The sequence below is a fragment of the Amia ocellicauda genome, chromosome 3 (assembly GCF_036373705.1).
Source record: "Amia ocellicauda isolate fAmiCal2 chromosome 3, fAmiCal2.hap1, whole genome shotgun sequence".
Classification (NCBI taxonomy): domain Eukaryota; kingdom Metazoa; phylum Chordata; class Actinopteri; order Amiiformes; family Amiidae; genus Amia; species Amia ocellicauda.
In genome coordinates, this window is record NC_089852.1 from 24,289,293 (window position 1) to 24,312,828 (window position 23,536).

General features: G+C 39.4%; 1 protein-coding gene across 2 annotated transcripts in view; it reads right to left on the bottom strand.

Annotated features, from left to right (window-relative positions):
• asic2 (acid-sensing (proton-gated) ion channel 2) overlaps positions 1-23,536 on the bottom strand; it is a 368,547-nt gene that overhangs the window by 91,023 nt on the left and 253,988 nt on the right. Inside the window, exon 1 of one of the 2 annotated variants that reach the window (XM_066698599.1) lies at positions 21,376-23,224. The exons of the other annotated variant lie outside the window; for it this stretch is intronic. Within the exon in view, the coding sequence (XP_066554696.1) occupies positions 21,376-22,068 (693 nt within the window). The 5' untranslated portion in view covers positions 22,069-23,224. Of the gene's footprint in view, positions 1-21,375; positions 23,225-23,536 lie in introns of those variants that run through there. 2 annotated transcript variants of the gene reach the window in all.

Genomic DNA, 23,536 nt, shown 5'->3' on the forward strand with positions numbered 1-23,536 from the left:
GGCGGATTGAAACTTTACGATAATTAAATTGTTCAATCCATATAACCTCAGATATCTTAAATGCAATCTTAAGAATATTTACAGAGAAAGTCTAAACATCAGATGTAAAAAAAAGAGATTTCACAATATCAGCAATTTGCCTATTACCAAACTCATTAAAATAAGTTGTCAATTAACACATCATTGATAAGTGACTTCCTTTTAAGTGATATCTGTAGATTTCTATCACTGTCACTGTACAGATACATACATACATACTTAAAATGCACAAAAAGATGTATGGGGAGTGGTTAAGGAATAAAAAGTGGCACTGTCTTCTAGTTTCATTATAACTATCGTTATATTTTAATATTATGATAAAACTGTTCATTTGAAAGTGAGCTGGAAGTTTTTTTTTTCCCCTCTGCTTTGTGGGTTATTTATTTTCTTTCCCTTCCTTTTTTGTTTTGTTTCTTGTTTACATCACCAGGGATTGTAACTTCAGCATCAGAAATAGCCAAACCTAACACTTCCATCATCAAAGAATAATCCTGTTCGGTTTCAAGGGCTCAGAGTTGAGAATTTCACTCAAGTTTTCCATTCACTCAGTTCATAAACAACAATCATTCCTTATAATGCACAGCCATTGCCACTGCCTTAGCAAGAATGGCATAGTGATGACTTACCCAGTACCTGCAAAGGGTATACAAACTCAAGATACAACATCAGCCTTGCCTATAAACTGTTTTACTCATGACTGATAAGTTTGTAACAATTATTCCACAGTTGTTTTGGAAACTCTTATTCATACCTATTGTTTTACATCAGCCAGTTCCACAGCAAAGGTATCCACAAAGCTAATCTCAATGATTAAGGTATTCAGATGGACATAACTGATCATCACAAAAACAGTACCTGTCTGTGCAATATGTCAATCACAGTGAATAGTAGAGTTTCTTCAAATATTTGTGCTGGTAGGGATTACAGTAGTTCAATGCAAAATCATACCAGTTGACAAGAGGAATTCTACCCCTGTATGCATGTCAACAACAATGCACAGCCAAAATTAGCTAAAAAAATGCATTTTGAAATCAACGAGTGTCAACATGTCTGTCAACGCTGACTTGTTTGGGACTGGATTTGATGAGGGCATAGGAGAAGAGTTTTACCATGAAGTGCTCTTCAGTGTCCTTTGATGATGAGTGCTATGTGATTAAACCAGCATTTTGCACAGCCGCATTAATACAAAGCCCACCTTTGGAGAATTAAAATTAAAATCACGATTAAAGCAACATAATTAATGCAAAGGGGAACCAAATGACCAAATCATTTGGTCCCATTAGAGCTCTGAAGATCAAGAAAGCCATAGCAGGTTCTCAAAATCAAAGCCTTCCTAATGGTAGGCGAGTCTTGGTAATGCATAATTAGGGAAATGGGGTCTGGAAATTCTGCAACCTGGCAGAGGTCTGTTTCCCTTCCACGCCACTCATTGACTACTTAAGAACATCAATGCTGCCAATATCACTTCTGAAGAAAGTGCTAATTGTCGGTCTCTACAGGTATTCCAAGTGTTTGGTGAGGTCTATCACACAACCAAAGGCCAAGATATGAAAGATGTTAGAGGCTGAAAAGTACACAAAGCATGGACAGATTTTCAAGACACATATATAGGCCTATATAATTTTTAAGATGCAAAAGGCTATGTTTCTATCATATTCTTTGATGTACAGTGAGTGCTTCAAGACACTCTTGTCAAGCTACTTATAAAAACTGAGAAGTCACTCCTGGGCAGTAGGGACTGTGTTAATGCAATAACCACGCTTTGCAGACTCTTGACGAAAAATCTCTTCTTCGTGCTTAAAGAAGAATTCTTTAGAGATTGAAGTCTAAATGCCTTTGAGAGGACCAATACACTGAATAAAAACAAAAGACATTAGCTGTTATACTGGCAGTAAATCAACACTGAAACCTACCAACAGTTCGTATCAACAATGGCTCTAAAGCCCTTCTCAGTATTTACTATTGGGCAATCTACCTGCCCAGCTGTAACAGACAGCGTAACCTCTCACTGCTAGAACGTGCCTGCTTTCACTGATTTCACCTAACCATTTCAAACTTGTATTATAACCAGGCAGAAACTCTTCACCACATACAGTTATCCTTACTTGTAACTAGGAAGCTGCAGTGGATAGAATCATGTTAAAATATAATAAAATATGAATTGACTGTAAGGTCCTTTTGGGATTGGTAATATAGGATTTCAGAAAAGTAAGTTATTATGGTCTCAATATAATCCAGTGCCCTGGCTTGTCATTAATTATGGTTATTAACCTATAACAAACAACATTATGGCTGTTACAGTAGTAGCTGATAAAAATAAGGCACATTTGAAACAAAGTTAATGTAATTTAGTTGTGTTGTGAATTTCTTCACCAATTATATTTTTTCAGAAAAAGAAAAATATCACTAATAGTTGTTACTGATAAACATGCTGTGTAAACAATATTTATGAAGGAAATGAATCACAGAGTATTATTTCATTTATATATAATTTCAATGCAGGGTGTGACTGTAGATGGCTATACAACACTGCATGGATAAGTTATCCAAGATGACAAAGCACACACATACCCTTGCAAAACAAATATAGAGTTAATTGACAGATCTGAGCTAGAGGATTTCTCATGAAAGGGGACTTCTTTTCACCATTAGACAAAAGAGAAGTGGTCCCCAAACCCCTATTTGGATGCATAGTTTCAAAACAGTGAAAGGTTGCCTAGAAGCAGCTGACAATTCCTCTCTTTATATATATATATATATATATATATATATATATATATATACACACTCACCTAAAGGATTATTAGGAACACCTGTTCAATTTCTCATTAATGCAATTATCTAACCAACCAATCACATGGCAGTTGCTTCAATGCATTTAGGGGTGTGGTCCTGGTCAAGACAATCTCCTGAACTCCAAACTGAATGTCTGAATGGGAAAGAAAGGTGATTTAAGCAATTTTGAGCGTGGCATGGTTGTTGGTGCCAGACGGGCCGGTCTGAGTATTTCACAATCTGCTCAGTTACTGGGATTTTCACGCACAACCATTTCTAGGGTTTACAAAGAATGGTGTGAAAAGGGAAAAACATCCAGTATGCGGCAGTCCTGTGGGTGAAAATGCCTTGTTGATGCTAGAGGTCAGAGGAGAATGGGCCGACTGATTCAAGCTGATAGAAGAGCAACTTTGACTGAAATAACCACTCGTTACAACCGAGGTATGCAGCAAAGCATTTGTGAAGCCACAACACGTACAACCTTGAGGCGGATGGGCTACAACAGCAGAAGACCCCACCGGGTACCACTCATCTCCACTACAAATAGGAAAAAGAGGCTACAATTTGCACAAGCTCACCAAAATTGGACAGTTGAAGACTGGAAAAATGTTGCCTGGTCTGATGAGTCTCGATTTCTGTTGAGACATTCAGATGGTAGAGTCAGAATTTGGTGTAAACAGAATGAGAACATGGATCCATCATGCCTTGTTACCACTGTGCAGGCTGGTGGTGGTGGTGTAATGGTGTGGGGGATGTTTTCTTGGCACACTTTAGGCCCCTTGGTGCCAATTGGGCATCGTTTAAATGCCACGGCCTACCTGAGCATTGTTTCTGACCATGTCCATCCCTTTATGACCACCATGTACCTATCCTCTGATGGCTACTTCCAGCAGGATAATGCACCATGTCACAAAGGTCGAATCATTTCAAATTGGTTTCTTGAACATGACAATGAGTTCACTGTACTTAACTGGCCCCCACAGTCACCAGATCTCAACCCAATAGAGCATCTTTGGGATGTGGTGGAACGGGAGCTTCGTGCCCTGGATGTGCATCCCACAAATCTCCATCAACTGCAAGATGCTATCCTATCAATATGGGCCAACATTTCTAAAGAATGCTTTCAGCACCTTGTTGAATCAATGCCACGTAGAATTAAGGCAGTTCTGAAGGCGAAAGGGGGTCAAGCACAGTATTAGTATGGTGTTCCTAATAATCCTTTAAGTGAGTGTATATATATATATATATATATATATATATATATATATTAACATTTACACTATGCCTGTTAAGCAGAGCATTATATGGCTCAAGGGTCCGCTGTTCCTCTCAAAACAATTTCTTACACCTGCTCTCAAAACCAGGGGGTGTCTGCGAGACTCCCTCACGCTATTACGTCCTGTCCTTTAAAAACCTTGGAAGACAATGTTATCTTTGTTAGGTGGGTACACAGCAGTAATGCAAGGGAGATGACATTTGCAACACTGGGGTACAGTTCCATTAAAAATAAACACAAATTAAAAAGCTGGGTTATTTCCATTTCAAATTAGACTCTCCTGGCCCAAAATAGGAAGGCAAACCACTGGGACATGCTGAAGGGCCATTGTGTAAGTGAATATTTCCACTTTGCTTTGTTTACGCACTATTTTGAGAAGAGAAGCATTGGACTATATTAGTTTGAGCCAAATGCTGTAAAAGGAGTAATTCAGATCATATGCAATTTGTCCCTGTTATTTAATTATCTGCTTGAGTATCCCAGGTTTGGCATAATTCATACTTCTGCTTAGATGTATTAATAATAATCATAATAAGACACCTACCCAGAAATACACATTATTATTAATACTTTTATTGATGATATTTTTCTATGATAATATCTTCCAGTTGGAATATTATGACAAAGCGAATTCTTAAGAGAAACAATAAAAAGCAATGCAGAACAAAAAGGCACGATCATGTAAATTACTAGACACAAAGGATGAAAAATAAAAGGGAAAGGTATGTCCAAAAAAGTTACGCTTGGTAGTGACTTCTCTAATTTGAGCTCGCAATGCATGTAGTGAACCTTGATCCTAATACACTATTAACATTACAATAGTCTAACTTGAATTTACTTTTGGAAAAAACATACAGAAAAACTGTATTTAAGCACAAAAAAAGGCACGAACCAACATTAAAAAAAAAAAAATGAAATCAACAAAACACAAAACAAAAATCGTATCTTTTAGTCAGAAGAAAGAACAAACTAAAGGGAATGAAAGTATGATTGTAAATGTATAACAGGGCATGCACATGACTTGATTGAAGGTTTCACGCAATCAACAGCAATCCAGTTAGCAGTGCTCCAAGATTGGATTTGAAGGAGTGAGAGAGCCACCTGCTAAAGGGCTGCATTAACAACTCCAATGATTTTGGGATTCTGGATTTCATACTTGTAAGCTGTATTTATCACCAGAATTTGAAACAAAACATACACTGCATTAATTTGTTTGTGGTAGGACATCTGCAAGTTTCAGTTCATGGTCAGTTCAGTGATTCTTCTCATTGTAAAGTTACTCGAACCTATAATTCTACATGTGAGTGAAGAAGCTGCTGTGAATTTAGATTTGTGCACTTGGTTTAACAATATACAATACAATATGCCGTGCTATTGAGATCCCTTAGTGATTTATTACATGTATACATACCTAATAATTATTCAGCAGTATCATTTCCAACTGTTATCAAAATGTGTGTTTAGCTTTATAGAAAACACAGCTTTACAATGCTTAAGATAATTACATAAAACAAAACGGCTCACAATAAAATAAAAAAAGCATTTGACATTCAGTCCATTTAGCTGCTTTTTCTCTGTGCAGAGCCATTTCTGAATTGATTGCACCCACTGAACCAAACCCGTGTTGACAATAATTAGGCCGATGTGTGTCATAACAATTGGGGAGTGTAGTGACATCTCATCTTCTGAATGAGTTTAAAATCTAAATGTGTAAACAGACAAAAGCATTTTACAAAAAAATAAGGGACTGGCATTTGGAAGGATAGCCACCTTTACAGCTGGTGCAAAATTCAAAACGCAGTTACTTTTCGGGTATCACTTCTCAGTCACGCCTCCAGTCCAAATAAAAACGCAAAATTAATCAACTATTGCCCTGTGCGACAGTTGCTACTTACAATAAATATTCAAAAAACACAGCTACAAAATTATAGCATGGTCATTTGTAAGTGTGAGGAATCACAGGATATTACCTACCCTCAGGACAGATTTATTTTATGTTCACTGGTTAGTCGGAAACATATCCCTTTAGAAATCACATTTCCAAACCCGACTTCCAGTTTTTTCCGCCCTTTCGTCATGTCAGCCATGCAAGTCACGTCTTCACCCTTACACTGTTGTAGACAGCTAAAGGTTAGCTAACACCACTGGGATGTGTCATCTACAAAGGACAGATGCATTCAAATACTGTGCTGGATAAGGCCATGTGACAGGAAGAGAAACATGTTTTTTGCACAGACAGTCACCTACATTCACCATACACCTAATGACACGCTTGCATGGCCAGTGTCCTACAGCACCACACACACAGACTCAGGCTGCACCTCCATTCACCAACACCATGCTGTACAACATGCAGTTGCTTCAATGACATAATTCTAGTGATGTTTCTCACAGTTAGTCTGTTTTCTCAAACGGACAGATAGACAGATAGGTTGTGTTTCCAAAATAACATGTACTAATTGATTTTAATAATCATATCATCATTTAAAAAACACATTCCACATGAATCCACACCACCCACAACACAGAAAGAGATCAAACAGACCCCACTTCCGATCCCTCACTCTCCACACAGATCCCCCTTCCAATCCCCCACTCTCCATACAACTGCAACTGATGTTGACATTAAAAAAAAAACACTATTCATCCAGGTGTATCCAGTAAAGGCTTTTATGTTTTCATAGTAGAAGGCGGGGGGGGGCCGGGGGGATAGATGCAACTATTGGCCTTTTTCAGTATTCAATTTCTCTATGCCTGAGGCTTGACTTGTTGTTCTGTTTACACTGAATGTCCTTTCCCTCCCACAACCACTCCTTGCTCTTGCCTACAATCCTCTGTGGGCTCTGAAGAGCTCACTGACATCTTGAGTGTTGCTACAATAAGGTCAGCAATACTTGGGCCTGATTACTGCAACACTACGACAACTAGGCGTTTAACAGGCAGCACCAATACTTACGATGTCACGAGTGCAGTGCGAGCAGTTAAGAAAAAACTTTGTAATCGCCAGTGTTAATTAAGTTAACCCCTAAAGATAAATGGAAAAAAAAAATTGAAATGATGTATGTGTGCATGCACACACATTTCCCCACTCATTTTATTAATTGCTGTGAGCCCAGAAGATACGCAACTTAAAACACAGTGTTTTGAAGTTTAACAAGCGCTACTGACGTTACCCCTTAAATGCTCTTAGAAATAATTTTCCGTTTCACAAAAAGGATTTGACATGCCCTTCCTTGATCAGAACAGTCCCAAAGTGTTGCACATTGGTACAGTACACTTTCAGACACCCACATGACACTCGCAACGGATTAACAAAACAAAATAAAACAATTAACAAACAAATAGGTACCAACCAGTGGGGAAAATGGCAGACACAAAGTAACACTACATTTCCACTTCAGAATTCAAAAAACATACATCATTCCTCCAAAGAATTGAGATCCCACCCTTCATAATCGCCGTGATTGTGTTGTATACTCTTTGATTTTCATATCAAAACGCTTACCATCCCACAATCAAGCTCTCACCTCCCAAATGGTTTTAGTTTATTTACAGCATTTATCTGTGCTGGTTCACTCATTTCAAAGGAAAGTCACTGTGTTCTGGTCAAGAGTCAGCTAATCAAGGGCTGAAGGACAAATGGACAGACTGTGCAAGAGTGTGTAATATTACAGAACAAGGAGAAACTGTTGTAAATATATACAGAAGTGCGCAGAGCATTCATTTTCTCAGTAATAGCGATTGGGTTTATTCAAATTGGATTGGATTCATTAATGCGAAATTTACAATAAAAAATAAAGTTTGCATTAGAATCGAGAGGTTAACCTGACACACATTAAAACATCTGCAAATGTCCCATAGCATTCCTCTGTTGCCAGGTGACACATTTCTCCCATTTCCACTCTCAAACCGCTTATTAATCAATACAAACCTGCAGCTGTTCTTCAGTTTTAAGCATTAATCACCTCAGGCTCAATGTCACTCTAATACGCTAACACATCCTACCTGACTGTAACACATACCCTGGTGGGCTTTATCACTGCGATTAAAGAATCTCTAAAAATGATTTTGTTAAATGAAAAGATGGTTTAATTTGAATAAAAGATGAACAGATGGATTTCATACCCCAAGCAGTTGCAATATGTATAAAGGTTAGCTCAAACGTGTTACAGATTTTTATCCCCCCTAAATAGATTTTGAAACAGGATATTGCCACTCATCCTTTTCCCTCACCTCGGGGTTGTTGGTGGAGAATATATGTCCAATAGGTGTATTGATTTTACATGCTGAGATAAGGTCGTCTTGGGAGAAATAATTTGCTTACATTTTCCCTAATTATATCTGTCCACTTGATAACAGCTATTGATGATTTGCATCTTTGTTTAAGCCATTGCAATCATTTATACCATGCAATTAATAGATCAATAAGCAAAAAATAAATAAGTAAATAAAAAAAGCAGCAGAAATTACATTCCTTCACCAAGGGGAAAACAATGAATAAATGCTAAAAGCCCCCCAAACCAACTAAGTGCTCTGGAATAAAAGACTCCTGACATTAAACACAGAAATAATAACAAGTACTGTGCAAATTGGAGCAGACACAATCACATCAATTTCTGGAGAGATGACCTGGAATAGCAAGCGATAATAGATGGCCTTTGCAGTAGTCATTTCTTTTGTACTGTTGAGTCCAAAGGGGTAAACCCTTTTTTCGGGGGCTGGTGCTCAATTCTTAAATAGGTATACACATGTGACGAGATGCTCTGTTGCTTTTTAATAAAGAAACACACACACTCGTACACAGAAACGTAAGCAAGCCAGCACAGCATTCTATTCAAAATGGTTTGAAAGTGATATCCTGGCAGACCAAGGCAGCGCGCCGACAAACCAGTGCACTAGACGGCTGAACTGCTGAGCTGCCGTATGCATGACTGAGAATTTCCACTGATGTAGCCCTTAACAGCTTGCAGGCGTGCTCCAGGGAGCTCAGCCCATATCTTGCAGCACTCATCCTAAATCTAACAAAACAAGTCCACAATATGTAGCACAAATCAAATCTGACCAACTGGAACAACTTAGGAGCCATCTATGGTATATCACAAAATGGCAGGTTATGAGTAATGGCATATTGCTAGAATACGGAAAGCTAAAGGAGAGCAGCATTCTTGCACTTGTATTCGTGTCGACCAGCTTTTTGCAATAGTGATTAAGGCCGATGAAAAGCTGATTATAATTCCCTTTACTAATGTTTTAAAAACATTGGGCATAGATTGCTATTAAAAAATAAAACTGTTGGTTAGGCTAATTAAGAAACTGAAATGTGTTGTTATTGGTATGTATGTCCTAAGCTGCACATTTTATATAAACAAACCCATGGAAACAAGATGATCACATGCTTTGGGTGATTGCGGTGCCTTCTTATTAAAGATAATTATAAATGATAAATAATCAAACATTATTTGGATAAAAAAAATAAAGGTGCAAACTACAGGAACAAAATAAGAGCATAAGTTATGCTAGGTCTTGCTGAACTTGTAAAATGTCTAGCTGCAGTGTTTTGCAGCAGTATGTAAAAAGTGGCAACACTTGCAAAACAGACATAAAATATTCTTAAAACTTGGCAAAAGAAAGTGTTTTACTATTAGGGGAAATGTCATAGATGGCATCTGCTCAATTGGTGCGACTCCAAACGCAAGCTCCTCCAACGCAGTGAGGGTAAACATTGGTAGAAGACTCTCATGTGTTTTCCTTGTGCTAGAAAACAGAGTCTCACGGCAATAGATTCCAAAACGTCCTGTAGCTTCAGTTGCCGATTTAGAAAACCAGTAGGACCATCTGTCCCCAGACTGGTAAGTTTTGTAAATAACATGTTTGTTTATCTGGAATGAGGAAAGAGTGTGTAGACAAACCCAAAGAGCTGGTTTTCTTCATGAATATTTCAGCACTGCCTAAAGACATCAGTGCTCAACTTTCCCCATGCACACCGCACACAAAACTGTACAGACTGAGAGGGCTCAGTTTCAGAAAGGTTTGAGAAAGGTTATGCCCCTTCAGATAAATTCTGCTAGTGCAAGCAGATAGGTGCGCAACAACCCCATTCAGAACACATCGTATCATTTTAAACTGACAGTAAACCCAGCCATCTGTCTATATTTTAAATTACAGAAATCCAGCTATGATGAATTATAAAAGCTGCTCCTTTCATATCATATAGACTGCTAGGTCAGGTTTTATTGCAGTCGAATATCAATGCCAAGGCACTGACATCCATTTGTTCTTCACAATGAAGCTTTAGATCAAGGGAAAAACAGTTGGTCCAGACTTTTGCTTTAGGAATGTGTGTATATATTAATACTTACCTGTTGTTAGTGAAAGATTCTGAAAATGTGAGAAACATTTCAAAATTGTTTTTCTAATAAATGTCAAAATGTGTTACTGTTTGAGTAATATATAGTGTGATAAAATGTATTTAAAACATATTTGAATAAGAACATCTTAAGAGAAAATTAATGAAGAAATAATTAAATCAGCCTAACCTTTCCAGCAGTCTCTGGATGGCAAACATTGCTCAAGGAAAAGGAAATGGAAAACAGAAATCTTTACAGAAACATGGGATAACATTGTAATGAACACCTACATTCAAATAAGAATAGATTTTTAATTACTTTGTTTCTCTCTCTCCCTCTCCCTGTCCCTCTCTCTCTCAGTCCCTCTCTCTCTCAGGTAGTAATTGAGGGTAAAATAAAGACAGAAGCAGTGGTTAAATACCTTCAACCTGATTCAAGTTGTCAAGCAGCCAATAGATTCAATCTGTGTGTTTTTCTGTATATCGTTTCTATCTATTTTAGAGTAAGCACACAATCAAGACAAGAGGGCATCATAAGCATAGTATTTAAGACTACATTATGGCTCCCTAGTACAGTTTAAAATATACATTTAGAAAGGCTAATTCAACATGGGACAACCATGAGCACTAGGGGACAGATGTTGTGGGGCCGTAGAAAAAGAAAATCGTCCCCCACCCCCATTCAGAGACCTAACTACCTGTTTATATTAAACTGCAATTAGTTATCATACCCCCCTGAACCCCACTGACTGCACCACAACCACAACCACAAACACACACACACTCGGCAATGCAGACCTGCTGAAGGCCCATGGGGAGCTGGATTGTGTATGCACAGTGAGTGATGGACAATTCAAAGAGCAGTGGAGCAATGTCTGTTAAAAGTCAATGGTGGCAGATAAGCTTAATTTTCTAGATGTTTAATGGTTCGCTTCACCCTGCTGGTTAGCGATGCTTGAGGACTAAATAACACAGTGCCTGCTTTCTTTCCCTATGGGAGACAGTTCAAAGCCATTTATTTTTATTTATTTTTATTTGGATTACACCTGTAGACTATAAAAAAACACACAAAAAACCCACTTTGGAACAGCATTTTTTTAAATCACCTAATTTCTAAGGACCATGTACCAAAAAAGCAAGCAACACATAAAAAAAGCAGGCTGTACACAAAATGCAGAACTCTTTTGCCACTCACGATAGGCCAATTGTGGTTGGCAGCCATATACAGTATATGGATACGCCACTTTTATGCAAGGATCATTCTATAGTCGGGCACTAGCAATTTTCTCCACATGTGATGCACTCTACCAGAGGTGCTTGTCTATGTATAGGACATTTCTTCTTTTAATGGATTCCAGTAAGTATGGTGAAATACTACAGGGTGGCCAATGAGATTGGGGGTGGAGCAAGAAGCTTCTGTAATTGTAATTTATTTATTAAACTTTTTCCAACTTTCTCTCAATTGTGAGCCGCCTGGCCTGAATATAGTTGTGGGAAACACTGCAGTCTATTGCCTGCATTGAATGTCATCTACCACATGAATAATGCACCATAGCACAGAACTGGGAATGAAACCCAATCCTTGAAGGAAACGGCATTCCTGACCACAACCCCAATGGGACATCTCTGGGATGAAGTACTTGTCTCTTTTGCTGTACTGGGGGAAAGGAGAATGCTTTCTTCAACCGGCCATCACAACGATTGCAGACCAGTCAAGGGTGGGCCTACATCCAATTAAATACATTATGAGCAGTTGGCACTGGGTGCTGGTTTTGTCGTTGTACATCCTACCACAAGACAGAAAGCAGCTGGGAGCACAGGGGTGGCCAACCCTGTTCTCGGAGAGCCACAATCCTACAGGTTTTATAAGTAGCTCTACATGATCACTCACCTTGGATATCTTGAACACAGAGAAATTGTGGCTAATTTCAATTAAGCAGTTAACGATTTGGAAAAAAACAAAAACCAGAAGGCACTCCAGGACCAGGGTTGGCCACCCCTGCTGTAGCAGAAAATTATGGTTTGGTTCGCTGTGAGTAAAATTAGCCATTAATACTATTCTTACATGCATTAAATATGGTCATCCAGCGAACCGAGCACTCGTCAGATGCCCTGAACAATGACATGACTCTGCCTCTCTTTTAAAGAGTGATCAACACATTTTCTGCGCATTGGGTAACCAATATATATATTTTTTTTTTTAATTGCCTGGATCCCTCTCTGATCTTCTGATCGGAGTGTAAACACAGACCAGGGTCAGGGTTCCTTCACTTCCCACTGCTAGCTTATAATTTCACTAACATGTCTTTTTAATGCAGGAACCAGTGCAGGGTTGAAAAATTCTGTGCCCACGCTTTTTTTTTTTATGCACGGCCCTTCAGGCTCAATGTTAGCTCATCCTTCTCTGTCTTTTTTTAACCTCATAATTATGCACACTTTTTTGGAAACACTACGCTACACTCTGGTTAAGAAATGACAGGGTACAATGTAATTCAGTGACATAATTATACTGGATACACAGATTTCTTTTATATATATATATAAATATATGATAGAGAGATATATAGTGTGACAGGGTGAACGTCCCCTTTGCCACATGGACTTGCCTGTCTGGGAGGCTTAATTGACTGATTGAACAGCATGAGAATGGTCTCATGTATGGTTGGCCAATCGAGCAAGTATCCCTTTGGACTGGTGCCACACCCTTTTAAGAAGCTCATCTCCCAACAGAGGAGGGAGTGACAAGAGACTGGGAGAGACAGAGAGAACCGAGACTGAAGGAGGCACTGACTTGGGGGACCATTTGAGTTTTGTTCATTCAGGCCAATGTGCTGATGGTTTTGTGTATTTAAATAAAAGTAAGTCATTGTGTTCATTTAAATTCTATTTCTGCCTCCTGGGTGGCAAGTCATCCACACACCCACAACCAATGAAAATAATATTTTCACTTTTGACTGGTCTTAAGGTTATAAAAACATTAATATAAGTTTCAACCCCCATACCTTCCCCAAAATGCATTTTCATTTGGACTCTCTCCAGAGGGATAGGTCTATATATTTTCTTTTGTTTGACATTTCTACAGACCTATCCAGTAAATATTCTCAATGCTGATTACATGTTGACAGCTAGTGACCAATATTTAATCGGGAATTTGACAAGGTGTCAGGGGGAAGCTTTGAATTCAAAAGCATTTTTTGTTGTTGTTGATATACAACCTGTTTTTTTAGCCATAAATCAGGACCTACATGTTCAAGAAGGCAATCTGTTTAATATCCAGGCAGACCAACATCAGTGTTTTTTCATCGGTCTGTTTTATAAAATCCTTCAGGAGTTATTGAATTTTACAAGCTAATAAGTTCAGAGAACTACCTGAATGTGAGCTCAGGTATATTTGTAACTGTGTGCACCATTATACAATAGCTGTTAAGAGACCCCCATATTCAGTTAGGAATATAAACAAATTAACAACCAAACAAAAAGATCTAACAAAAAAGCAAATTATTCTTCAGACAAATTGGGCAGCTAAATAATCGCACAGTGGCACAGATTAAATAAAACCACTTACCTATGCCTGATGTTGACTGACAGAGACATTGCAGTTTTAATTTAATCAAGGCCTGCGTTTTTAAAAATAGGACAGGGATTAGAGATGAATGCTTTTAACTTGAGATCATATCGAGGAGACACATCCAACAACTGCACACTATAGCAAGGAACACTGCTTGTGTTTTATGTCTCTGCTAACTACTCACTATTTATGCAGGGATTAAGGAATTGTGACAGGGGCTCATGAACATTTCAACATGTTCCATAATTCATACATTTTTCCAAGTGATATTTTGGTGACTTGGGTTTGTCATAGTTATTGACAACTGGAGGACATTTCAAGAAGAGTAAAGGTAAAATGGAGTAAAACCCGCCACACAATATATCCCTATGACAGACTTCACAAAATTACATTTAAAATATTCAATTTCACGCTCATTTTAGGGCTTTTGAACAGCTCTGCGCAGAAACAGGCTTAACTGTAGGCCTTATAATTGGGCAGTGACCACACTGGTAATGTAAACACCCTTAGTTCTACAGTGTAATGAAAATCCCCAGGAGGCTATAAATGCTAGGACGAGAGGCTTGGCACAGAAGATAAACCTCCTTTCTCACTAACAGACTGAGGTCGGTTCCATTTAAATTGGACAAATGGCTGGTAGGCAGTGAGAAATGAATACTAATCAATTTCTTCAAAATAGAGGAAAGGACCATATAATGCAAGACACCAGAGCCCCACCATGTTGAGAGAAGTCCCTAGGTGTAAACCCTACCTCCTCAACTCCTCATTAATATAACTCAGGGTTACAACAGACTGTCAATAATATACGGTACTGTGTGTGAGGATCGATATCTCAGCAACTGCTGCATGACCTACAGTGACATTTTCCAAAATGGACACATCCAGAACATGAATCGGCTTAAACCACACCAGGGCTGCATTCCAAAGAAGCAAAAATTAGCAAGTTTGAATATGAACTCTCTATATGCCCCAAGGCTTCAACAAAGTGAGCAGAAGGCATTTCCAGAGAACTTTTCAAGATTGCAAAAAAACAACTTTGACAGTATACAGTGGCAGGATATTCTGAAGGAGATTTAGCGAAGATGATCTGTTGCCCATTCAGCAGAGGGAACATTTTGCATAATTGAACTCCCCTTTAGTTCACAGTAGCAGAAAACATAATTCTTCTTCTAGATGAGAAGCAACATAAACTAATTTAAAACTTCCCTGTAAAAGCGTATGTTTGACACAAACCCATGCTGTGGAACAAAATCCTAAAGGAGAACTGCAGGAAATATACAAGTACATGTTACAAGAAATGGTGTGGTATATCTGTGTCTGATTTCAGCCCAAGACCAAGCTATGGATCAAAAAATAATAATAATCTGTTGTTGGATTTCTGTTATGAGCTCATATGCCCAGGAGACACTGTCAGATCATTTCCAAATTGTAATTTTGAAAACCTAATCTCCCTTCGAACTTTGTAAACCTCTAACCTCTGATATTCTCCACCAAGGGTCTGCCAGGGGGATTCAGTAACTTTGCAAGACCACCTGCATTTAAAAAAATGAAAAAAATATACTATTAAACATGCAGTTTATGGTTATTTAATTTACATCTATTTATGTTTTGGGCATAATGCAACTTCTTCAGCATGCGATGTGAAGTCTCTGCTGGGAGAGAGCCGCCCGGGGGAAGCAAATGAAGGGAAAGTCATGGTCAGGTTCCAGACAAATGCTCGCCAATTTTGAAAGGGAATGTCAATGAATATCATCTTTGGTGATTGGAATAATTTGTGAACTCTTAAAATCATGCAATTTTGAACCCTTTCCATTCAGACTTATACTGATATTAGCACCCTCTGGAACTACAATCATCTGTCATTCAATGATCTCCCGCCATGTCGTCTTCCAGAACACTCCTATAAAGCTGGCAAGGTAGATTGGTTGACGGGAGAGGAAACTGGCACATCCTGTAACAGACAAGCCCCCCGCCCACAGGGAGCTCTGACAATGGGAGATGTCCCACTGTGGAAAGAAAACAAAGGGAAACTGCTAGTAGGAAAGTCCTGAAGTGCTTGTACCTCAACTCCAGGAGTATATGGAACAAGACATTAGACCTAGAAGCCACAGTGCTGGCGTGTGACTATAATGTTGTAGGAGTGACAGAAACTGAAACTGAAAGTCAACATGGGTTTAGAGGAGGCAGATCATGTCTTACTAATTTATTTGAATTTTTTGAACATCCAAATGCAGCTGTAGATCACGTGAAAGCATATATATGATATGATATTACTTAGATTTTCAAAAAGCGTTTGATAAGGTTCCACACCAAAGACTGATCCTCAAATTGGAAGCTGTAGGCATTCAGGGTAATGTAAGTAGATGGATTATGAACTGGTTGATGTATAGGAAACAGAGGGTGTCGATTAGAGGAGTTGCTTCTAACTGGAGTGAGGTTGTTAGTGGAGTTCCACAGGGATCAGTACTAGGGCCATTGCTTTTTCTAATCTATATTAATGATCTGGATAGTTAGCAAACTTAAAAAGTAACACATGAGAAAGACAGAGGACCTTATGTGGACTCATCACTTTCCCCATCCAAACAATGTGGGGAAGCAATAAAAAAGGCAAACAGAATGTTAGGGTATATTGTCAAAAGTGTAGAATTTAAAACAAGGGAAGAGGTGTTAAGACTGCACTAGTTAGAACTTATTTGGAATATTGTGTACAGTACTGGGCTCCACACTTCATGAAAGATATCGCTGCTCTAGAGGCGGTTCAAACCAGACTTATTCCATGTTTGAAGGGAATCTCCTACTCAGAGAGACAAGTCTTCAAAGTCTTCAAGTCTTCAAAATCATGATAGGCATCGACCACATCAATCCAGAGGAGCTTTTCTAGATCAGCAGGGACACACGCACCCGGGGACACAAATGGAATTTGGGCTTCAAGGCATTAAAGACAGAAAACAGGAGACACTCCTTCACATAGAGAGTTGTCACAATCTGGAACAAACTACCCAGCAATGTGGTTGAAGCTAAAAATTTGGGAACATTTAAAAATATACTGGATAGGATCCTTGGATCAATTAGTTACTAATGGACACCAAACGAGCATGATGGGTCGAATGGCCTCCTCTTGTTAGTACACTTTCTTATGTTCTTACCACACCAAATCTTCTCAGAGGAAGACCGGCAGTGTAAGACAAAACAAATGGCTGGCCAGATCATATATCTAAGTATGTGTGCTTACGACCTCCACTTCTCCAGGACCACTGTCAGAGTGCATATGGATAATGAAATGTGATTCTTATTTGTATACAAGGGCAAAAAGTACAAACTGATTGTGTATTAAAGTGCTGTAAAAGCTTTATTTGTCAATAGGCCACCAAAGCTCTACACTACTATCCCAATTTCTTGGACAAAAACAAACACACACACTTACACCAAGATTTAACATATTACTCACATTGCTCATTGAAAAGCATTGACAAAGTATTGCAGTCCTCTCAGAGACAAATGGCACATAAACAAAAGTTGATGACAGAGGATTTCAGACAGAATGCCAAAAAATAAGTAATATTGGTGGGGCTGAGAAGACTCATGCAGAAATCATGAAAAGCATCTGAAAATGATAAGCAAGAGATTTCTAAGGAAGAATGAAGTACAGAAGTCTCCATAGAGAGAACAGAAGGTCACTGTAAATTAAAAAGGGCCATTTCTAGATTCAGGCTGTTGTTGACATAAGAAGAAACATACTTAATAGGATAAAGGCGGGGCCAATGGGGAACTATTGATTTTTATTTCATATTCTGTCAAAATGTCTCAAAGCTTTTAAGCGCTCTAACCAAAACCATAAATAAGCACCTCAACTTGAACAATCACCTACGCTTTCCCAAATATGTGACTATCCAGAAAGTACTTCTAGGCGTTGTTTTCATCTACAAACTGAAAAGCCAAAGTCCTTCTTTCAAACCTGGCACTGAGCCACAGTTTTTTTGACACCGGTTTTCCATTTACAGGCTGTAAATGCATCTGCTCCAGGATGTTTATAGCCATATTTGAAAATATGTCTCTGACAGCTGAAAAATCCTGCAAAATTCTAGTGCTGCAGAGTCATTAAACCCAAATTCAGTGTTCACAGAATGAGCAGCTCTTTTAACGTGCCTCTTGTTTCAAAACAGCTGCCTCAGTTTGGAGTTACTTAGAATAATGTAAATTACAAAATGAAAGCACCAACTCTGAATAATGAAAGTAGTACATAGACCTGGTTCATAGTTCTGGAAAAGGTTTTACCCAATATATTTCTTGTCATATTCAAATGCACTAGTTTGTATATAAACCTATTGTATATGAGCCGACACCCAACCCAGCTTATCCAGAGTGTGTAAATCCCCTCACACTTACATCTAGTGATATAATTTATATAAAGGTTTGTAGATTGCAGTTAAACTTAATCAGAGATCCTCAGATTCTTTGATAAGGTATTCTGACAGCAAGCCTTCCTTCCTTACTAAAGGAATGCCCTGTTCAATGTCTTCCATGTTTCCTGCATGTTCGGTCTGTGACAGGGCTGTTAAATGATAGCCCATGGAGAGCTGCTTCATGCTTCACTCCCCCACTCCTCCTGTGTAAAGAAAAGGCTGTGTGTATGTGCTTAGTTTCCATACATCTTTCCTAACTTGACACAGTGTTCTCAGTGATTGATGCAATGTTTATTTGGGGCTTTTTAAACAGAAATCAACTAAAGTCAATCTGCAAGACATTTTTGTTTTCTCTGTGGTTTTCCCTTACCGGTAAGCTTATTAAACCACAGTAGTATTTGTTCCCACATAGCTCCTTCTTCTAGATTGCACTTGCATAAGAGGTATTACAACTCTTCAAATGTCAAGCTTTGGTTAATGTTATTTTACTGATAATATGATAACACTTGATTGTGCTTTCTCTGTGACTCTTTCTTTGACTCTGCTTCTTTCTACAATGAAGTTCCGCTCAGCACAGTGATTTGTGCTTGTGTTCACCATGAAAAGAAGCTCTATAAAAGAACATTTGATCGATTGGCTTATTATGGAGACATACCGCAACCTACCTTTTCCAGTGATGAATTCTGTAGAAGGTGCTGCTACCCAGCAAATTCCAAACTGCTCTGTGTGTTTCTACCACTCATTAGAATGCTTTGGGCATTGGTCCTTCTCAATCCCTCCGTAGTTCAAACGGTTTACTGCATAAGCTTGTCAAACCCCACCTTTTTCAGCTTAGTGGGGTGCTAGAATACTAGAATATATTTTATATTATATATATATATATTATTATTCTCCATGCCATCCAGCCTTGTATCAAATGCATAAAGTGGTTATTCAGTGAATATCTGAGACAAGATGTCCCTTTAATCCACAGTTAATTAGTTCCAATTCAGTTGGTGACTGCGATATTCACAGTTGGGGTTGGGTGGGTTCAGCATTGGCCAGGGTCCTCTCACCATAGCCCTGCTGTTCGTTTTGTGGACATGTAGTGTGAAAATAAGCAGATGGCCTGACAGGGCACTTTGAGGGGGACCCATGGATGTTGCACTATGTCTATCTCATACTGATAAGAGGACTGTAGTAAAACAAAAAATGTAAATAGAAAATGGTTAACCCTTCTGAAGAAACATGCATCATATTCCTATTTTCCATACGTCCTCACCCAATTAGAATGTGCTATATCTCTATAATTCTGAGACACACAATATCTTCACTCCAGCAGTACACATTTCAAATTGAACGTTGTCCTTCCCAACTGGCAGGACTGATCTGGTCAATATGGCCTTTCACACTGTTTCCTCAGCTAAGATTAGTACAGATCAGTACCATCTTAACCTTAAAGGTCAAATGCCAAGCCTCTGGCATGGATTTGCCAAACCTGAATTCTTTCCTGTCTTTTCAAATCCTGTGCAATATTTTCAAAATACTGTGTTCAAGGTCACAACCACAGTCAAGCACATTGCTACAGGGAGACATCACTAAACCCAGAAGGTGTGACTTGTGCCAGTGCCCGTACTGCCACCGAGTGACTGCCTGGCAGAGCATCTTCCACGACTCCCTCTGGGATGATGCAGACCGTAGCGGACATGACACCCCACCGAGTCAGATGACAGATGCATTTACATATTTATATATCCCTCAGAAGTGCAATGTGGAACACACACTGATTTACAAAAACACGGGAGGTAAAGATGTTATTACTATTAAACATGTATGGCTTTGATGAGGTTTGATGGAGCGTGCACTTGTCAGCTCTGTCAGGCTCGTTCTGTGCTGTCTGAAATTATTAAATAATTTTACTAAATAAAGTTTGTATGTATGTTTGAATGCAGAAAACAAGGACTAGGCATAGCTTTAGAAAAGCTTAATGTTTTTTTCCTATTCTTTTTTTTCATTACTTGCAGCATACTATTTTTAAATAAACTTATAAATGACTAACCATGCATTAGAAGAATGTTTTTTGAATAAAATCTAGTCTGAAAGCCATGAAAAAGTGAATGCTGTCAAAACGCTGAGCTCCAAAGCAGCTATTAACTGCATAGAGCAGTTAATGCATGCAAACAATCACTGACATGACATGTAGATGCTGGAATTCAATTAATTTTGGATACCATGGAATATTTCCCCAAACGTCTTTATATTTAACAAATACATGGTCGTACTTACTTATACAGAAGATCTCTAATTAGCACTATTATTATTCATATTATTCGTAAATATTGCACGTCTTCAGAAATTGACTGGAATTTAAATATTTGCTATCCTACAGTTCACCAACCTCAGAATGATAGGGTTGCAAATTAGAAAGGGATTTCAAATGTGAGTGCAATAAAAATATTCATGAATGGGAAGGACTTGGCACTCCACATGCATCTAGGAGAGCATTCTCCACGTGACTAGTTTACGAGAACAAACTAATATCATTCTGAAAGTCAGGCATATTCCACTCTTTCTTTGCAACCCTTAAGGTTTCTACCAGTGCAATACTGTACACAAACGAAACTTCTGCAAACATGAATTATGTAGCCATTATAAATGTAGTGGATTATGCAATCCTTTCATTTAATTTATAAAAATTAATGTAATACTTAAATTTGAATTACTACTTTTTTGAAATGCAGAAATTATGGATCTGAATAACCACCACTTTGTCTGGATCAGGATCTGGTAACACTGCATGCTCTTTAAATTGAGTCAGCTGAGAAAATCAGGACCATGGACAAGAGAGATTAAAGTTTGGGAAATCTGATTTAGTACTGAAAAATACCCAACCCCTCAGAAACAAAGCAAAAATGGTTACTATAACACACGGGCTGCCCAGATCAAAACTAGTAGAACCATTCAAAAAAGAAAGGGGGAATCAACTTACAGATGAAAAGTTTTGCGGTCCACACATCTCCCCTCGATATTTACAGGATAGCAGCATATCATCCAACTGGTGCCCTAGGCGGTCCATAAATTCCAAATTAGTGCCCTCGAAATTGCGCGGGGGCAGAAAGAGTCGAAAATCCGACAGCTTCTGGAACCACTTTTGCCGGTCCTCCCTCAGGAGCTCCAGGACGATGGGGCGGGCCGTGCGGTTTGCCAGGAGCAGGCCCAGCCAGTGTCCGGCGAAATACAAGTCACTCTTGGTCAACTTGTAGAAGCGGATGGGGTTGTTGTTGCAAATGGTGACGGCGGGGAACTGCAGCTCCTTGGCCCACTCCATGTGGAACTTGGTGTGCGTGGGGAAGGAAAGCCAATAGAGGAATCGATTAGAGGACCAGGAGAGCAAAAAACCCAGCGAGGTGCAGAAAGCCAAGAACCAGAGGGCACGGTGCTGGAAAGAGGACCCACGGGAGTAAATGTACTTGACCCCATGCAGCCTGGTCCGAGTGATGAAGGCCACTGTGAGCTGTCGTACTCCCCTTGGCGCTTTTCTCCTCTCCTTCTTGGGGGACTTCTTGTGGCCACTGGAGGGTCTCCTTTCCTGCAAGACCTCTGATGCCATGGTTGCCCACAGCGCAACTAGATTAGTTGAAACCACATCTTCCAGCAAAAATTGAAGATCTGGGCCCCACATGAAGCACTGTCACAGCACACGCAGGAAACAACAGTGCCCCAGCACTCGAATCCAAGGCTAGAAGGAGAACTTTGCTGGGAGGAAGCTTTTACTGGTCAATACAGCAGGTTCCATACTCTGAAAAAGTTGCTCGGTCATCCCTTGACAAATAACCAAAGTTTTCAGTTTAGTCCTCTTGGGCTCATTGCGCTGACATACTGTACTGGCTGCTCAGTGGAGAAAAATCTTTCCAATTGCACACACTGTCGGGATCCTCCTACTGCTGCTGTCGCTGCTGTTGCCTGGATTATTCCAGTATTGCTGAAGCAGTGTGATAGGAGATGCACAGAAAAGGGACTCTGAAGGGAAGGTTGAGAAAAATAAAGAAAATAAGTCTAGCAGTTTAAAAAATGAAAAAATATATAATCAATCTGGGCAGGAGGGGGGGGGGAAGAAACAGGAACAGTCAACAGTGTTTTTTTTTAATTCCTTTTCTTCTGCGTTTCCTGCTCATGTCATTCGTAAGCCTCTCTGCCTTCAGTCCGAAGTGCCTCCGCTGGTTTCAACTCGCTCTTCCTTGAGCGCCGACAAGACCTGAGTGGCTGCTGCTCTGGAGGATGCTTGAGTCGTTTCCATGCCGACGGGAGTCGTACCCCCGACGCATCTTCTCGCTGCTAAGCTTGTGTGGCTGCTGCTAAAAACAACTCTCCGAGTTCCTGTTCCCTCTCCCTCTCGGTCTCTTCCCAGTCCCAGTTCCCCTGGAGAAAGTCGGGTGCCTGTGTCTTTACAGTCTGAGAGAGCAGAAAAAGCTGCGACTTGTGCAAAAGAGGATGTGCAACAGACTTTTTCCAATAGAGCATTTGCCTGTGGCTACTTTCTAATTTATTGAAACCCTTTTCAATCCATCGGTCTCAACTACCTTGCCTGTGAGGCAAGTGCTGTTTTTTTCTCTTGTTTTTTTCTCCTTCTTGAAATATAAATGTATATATATATAGCCTAGAAAAAAATAATAATTAAATAAAACAACTTGCCCATGAAGTCATTCTTTTCTTGCCTCCCCACTCCTAAAATAAAATGGATCGCTGTTGACTCTCCATGAGCTGACCGCCTGCTGTTGCATTCGGCCCACTCAGCAGAGAGGCTGTAAGCACTGCCTCCTCGAATGCTTGTCTAATATGTGGCTTTAAAAGAGAGAGAGAGTAAGAGCGAGAGAGAGAGAGAGAGTGAGTGAGTGAGAGAGAGAGAGAGAGAGAGAGAGAAAACCCTTCAATTCAGCTGCTGCTACTCAATGCATTGTTATGCTCTCACAAAAGGAGAGTGCACGCGTGTGTGTGTGTGAGAGAGAGAAAGAAAGAGAGAGGGGGAGAGAGAATGAGAGAAAGCCACTGAATTTCTGCGTGTGTGCTCTCAGCATTTTAATTTCCAGCCAGTTTTATCCACATAAATTATTTGGATTGTGCAGCTGTGAAGGGAACCAAAGCCACAGATA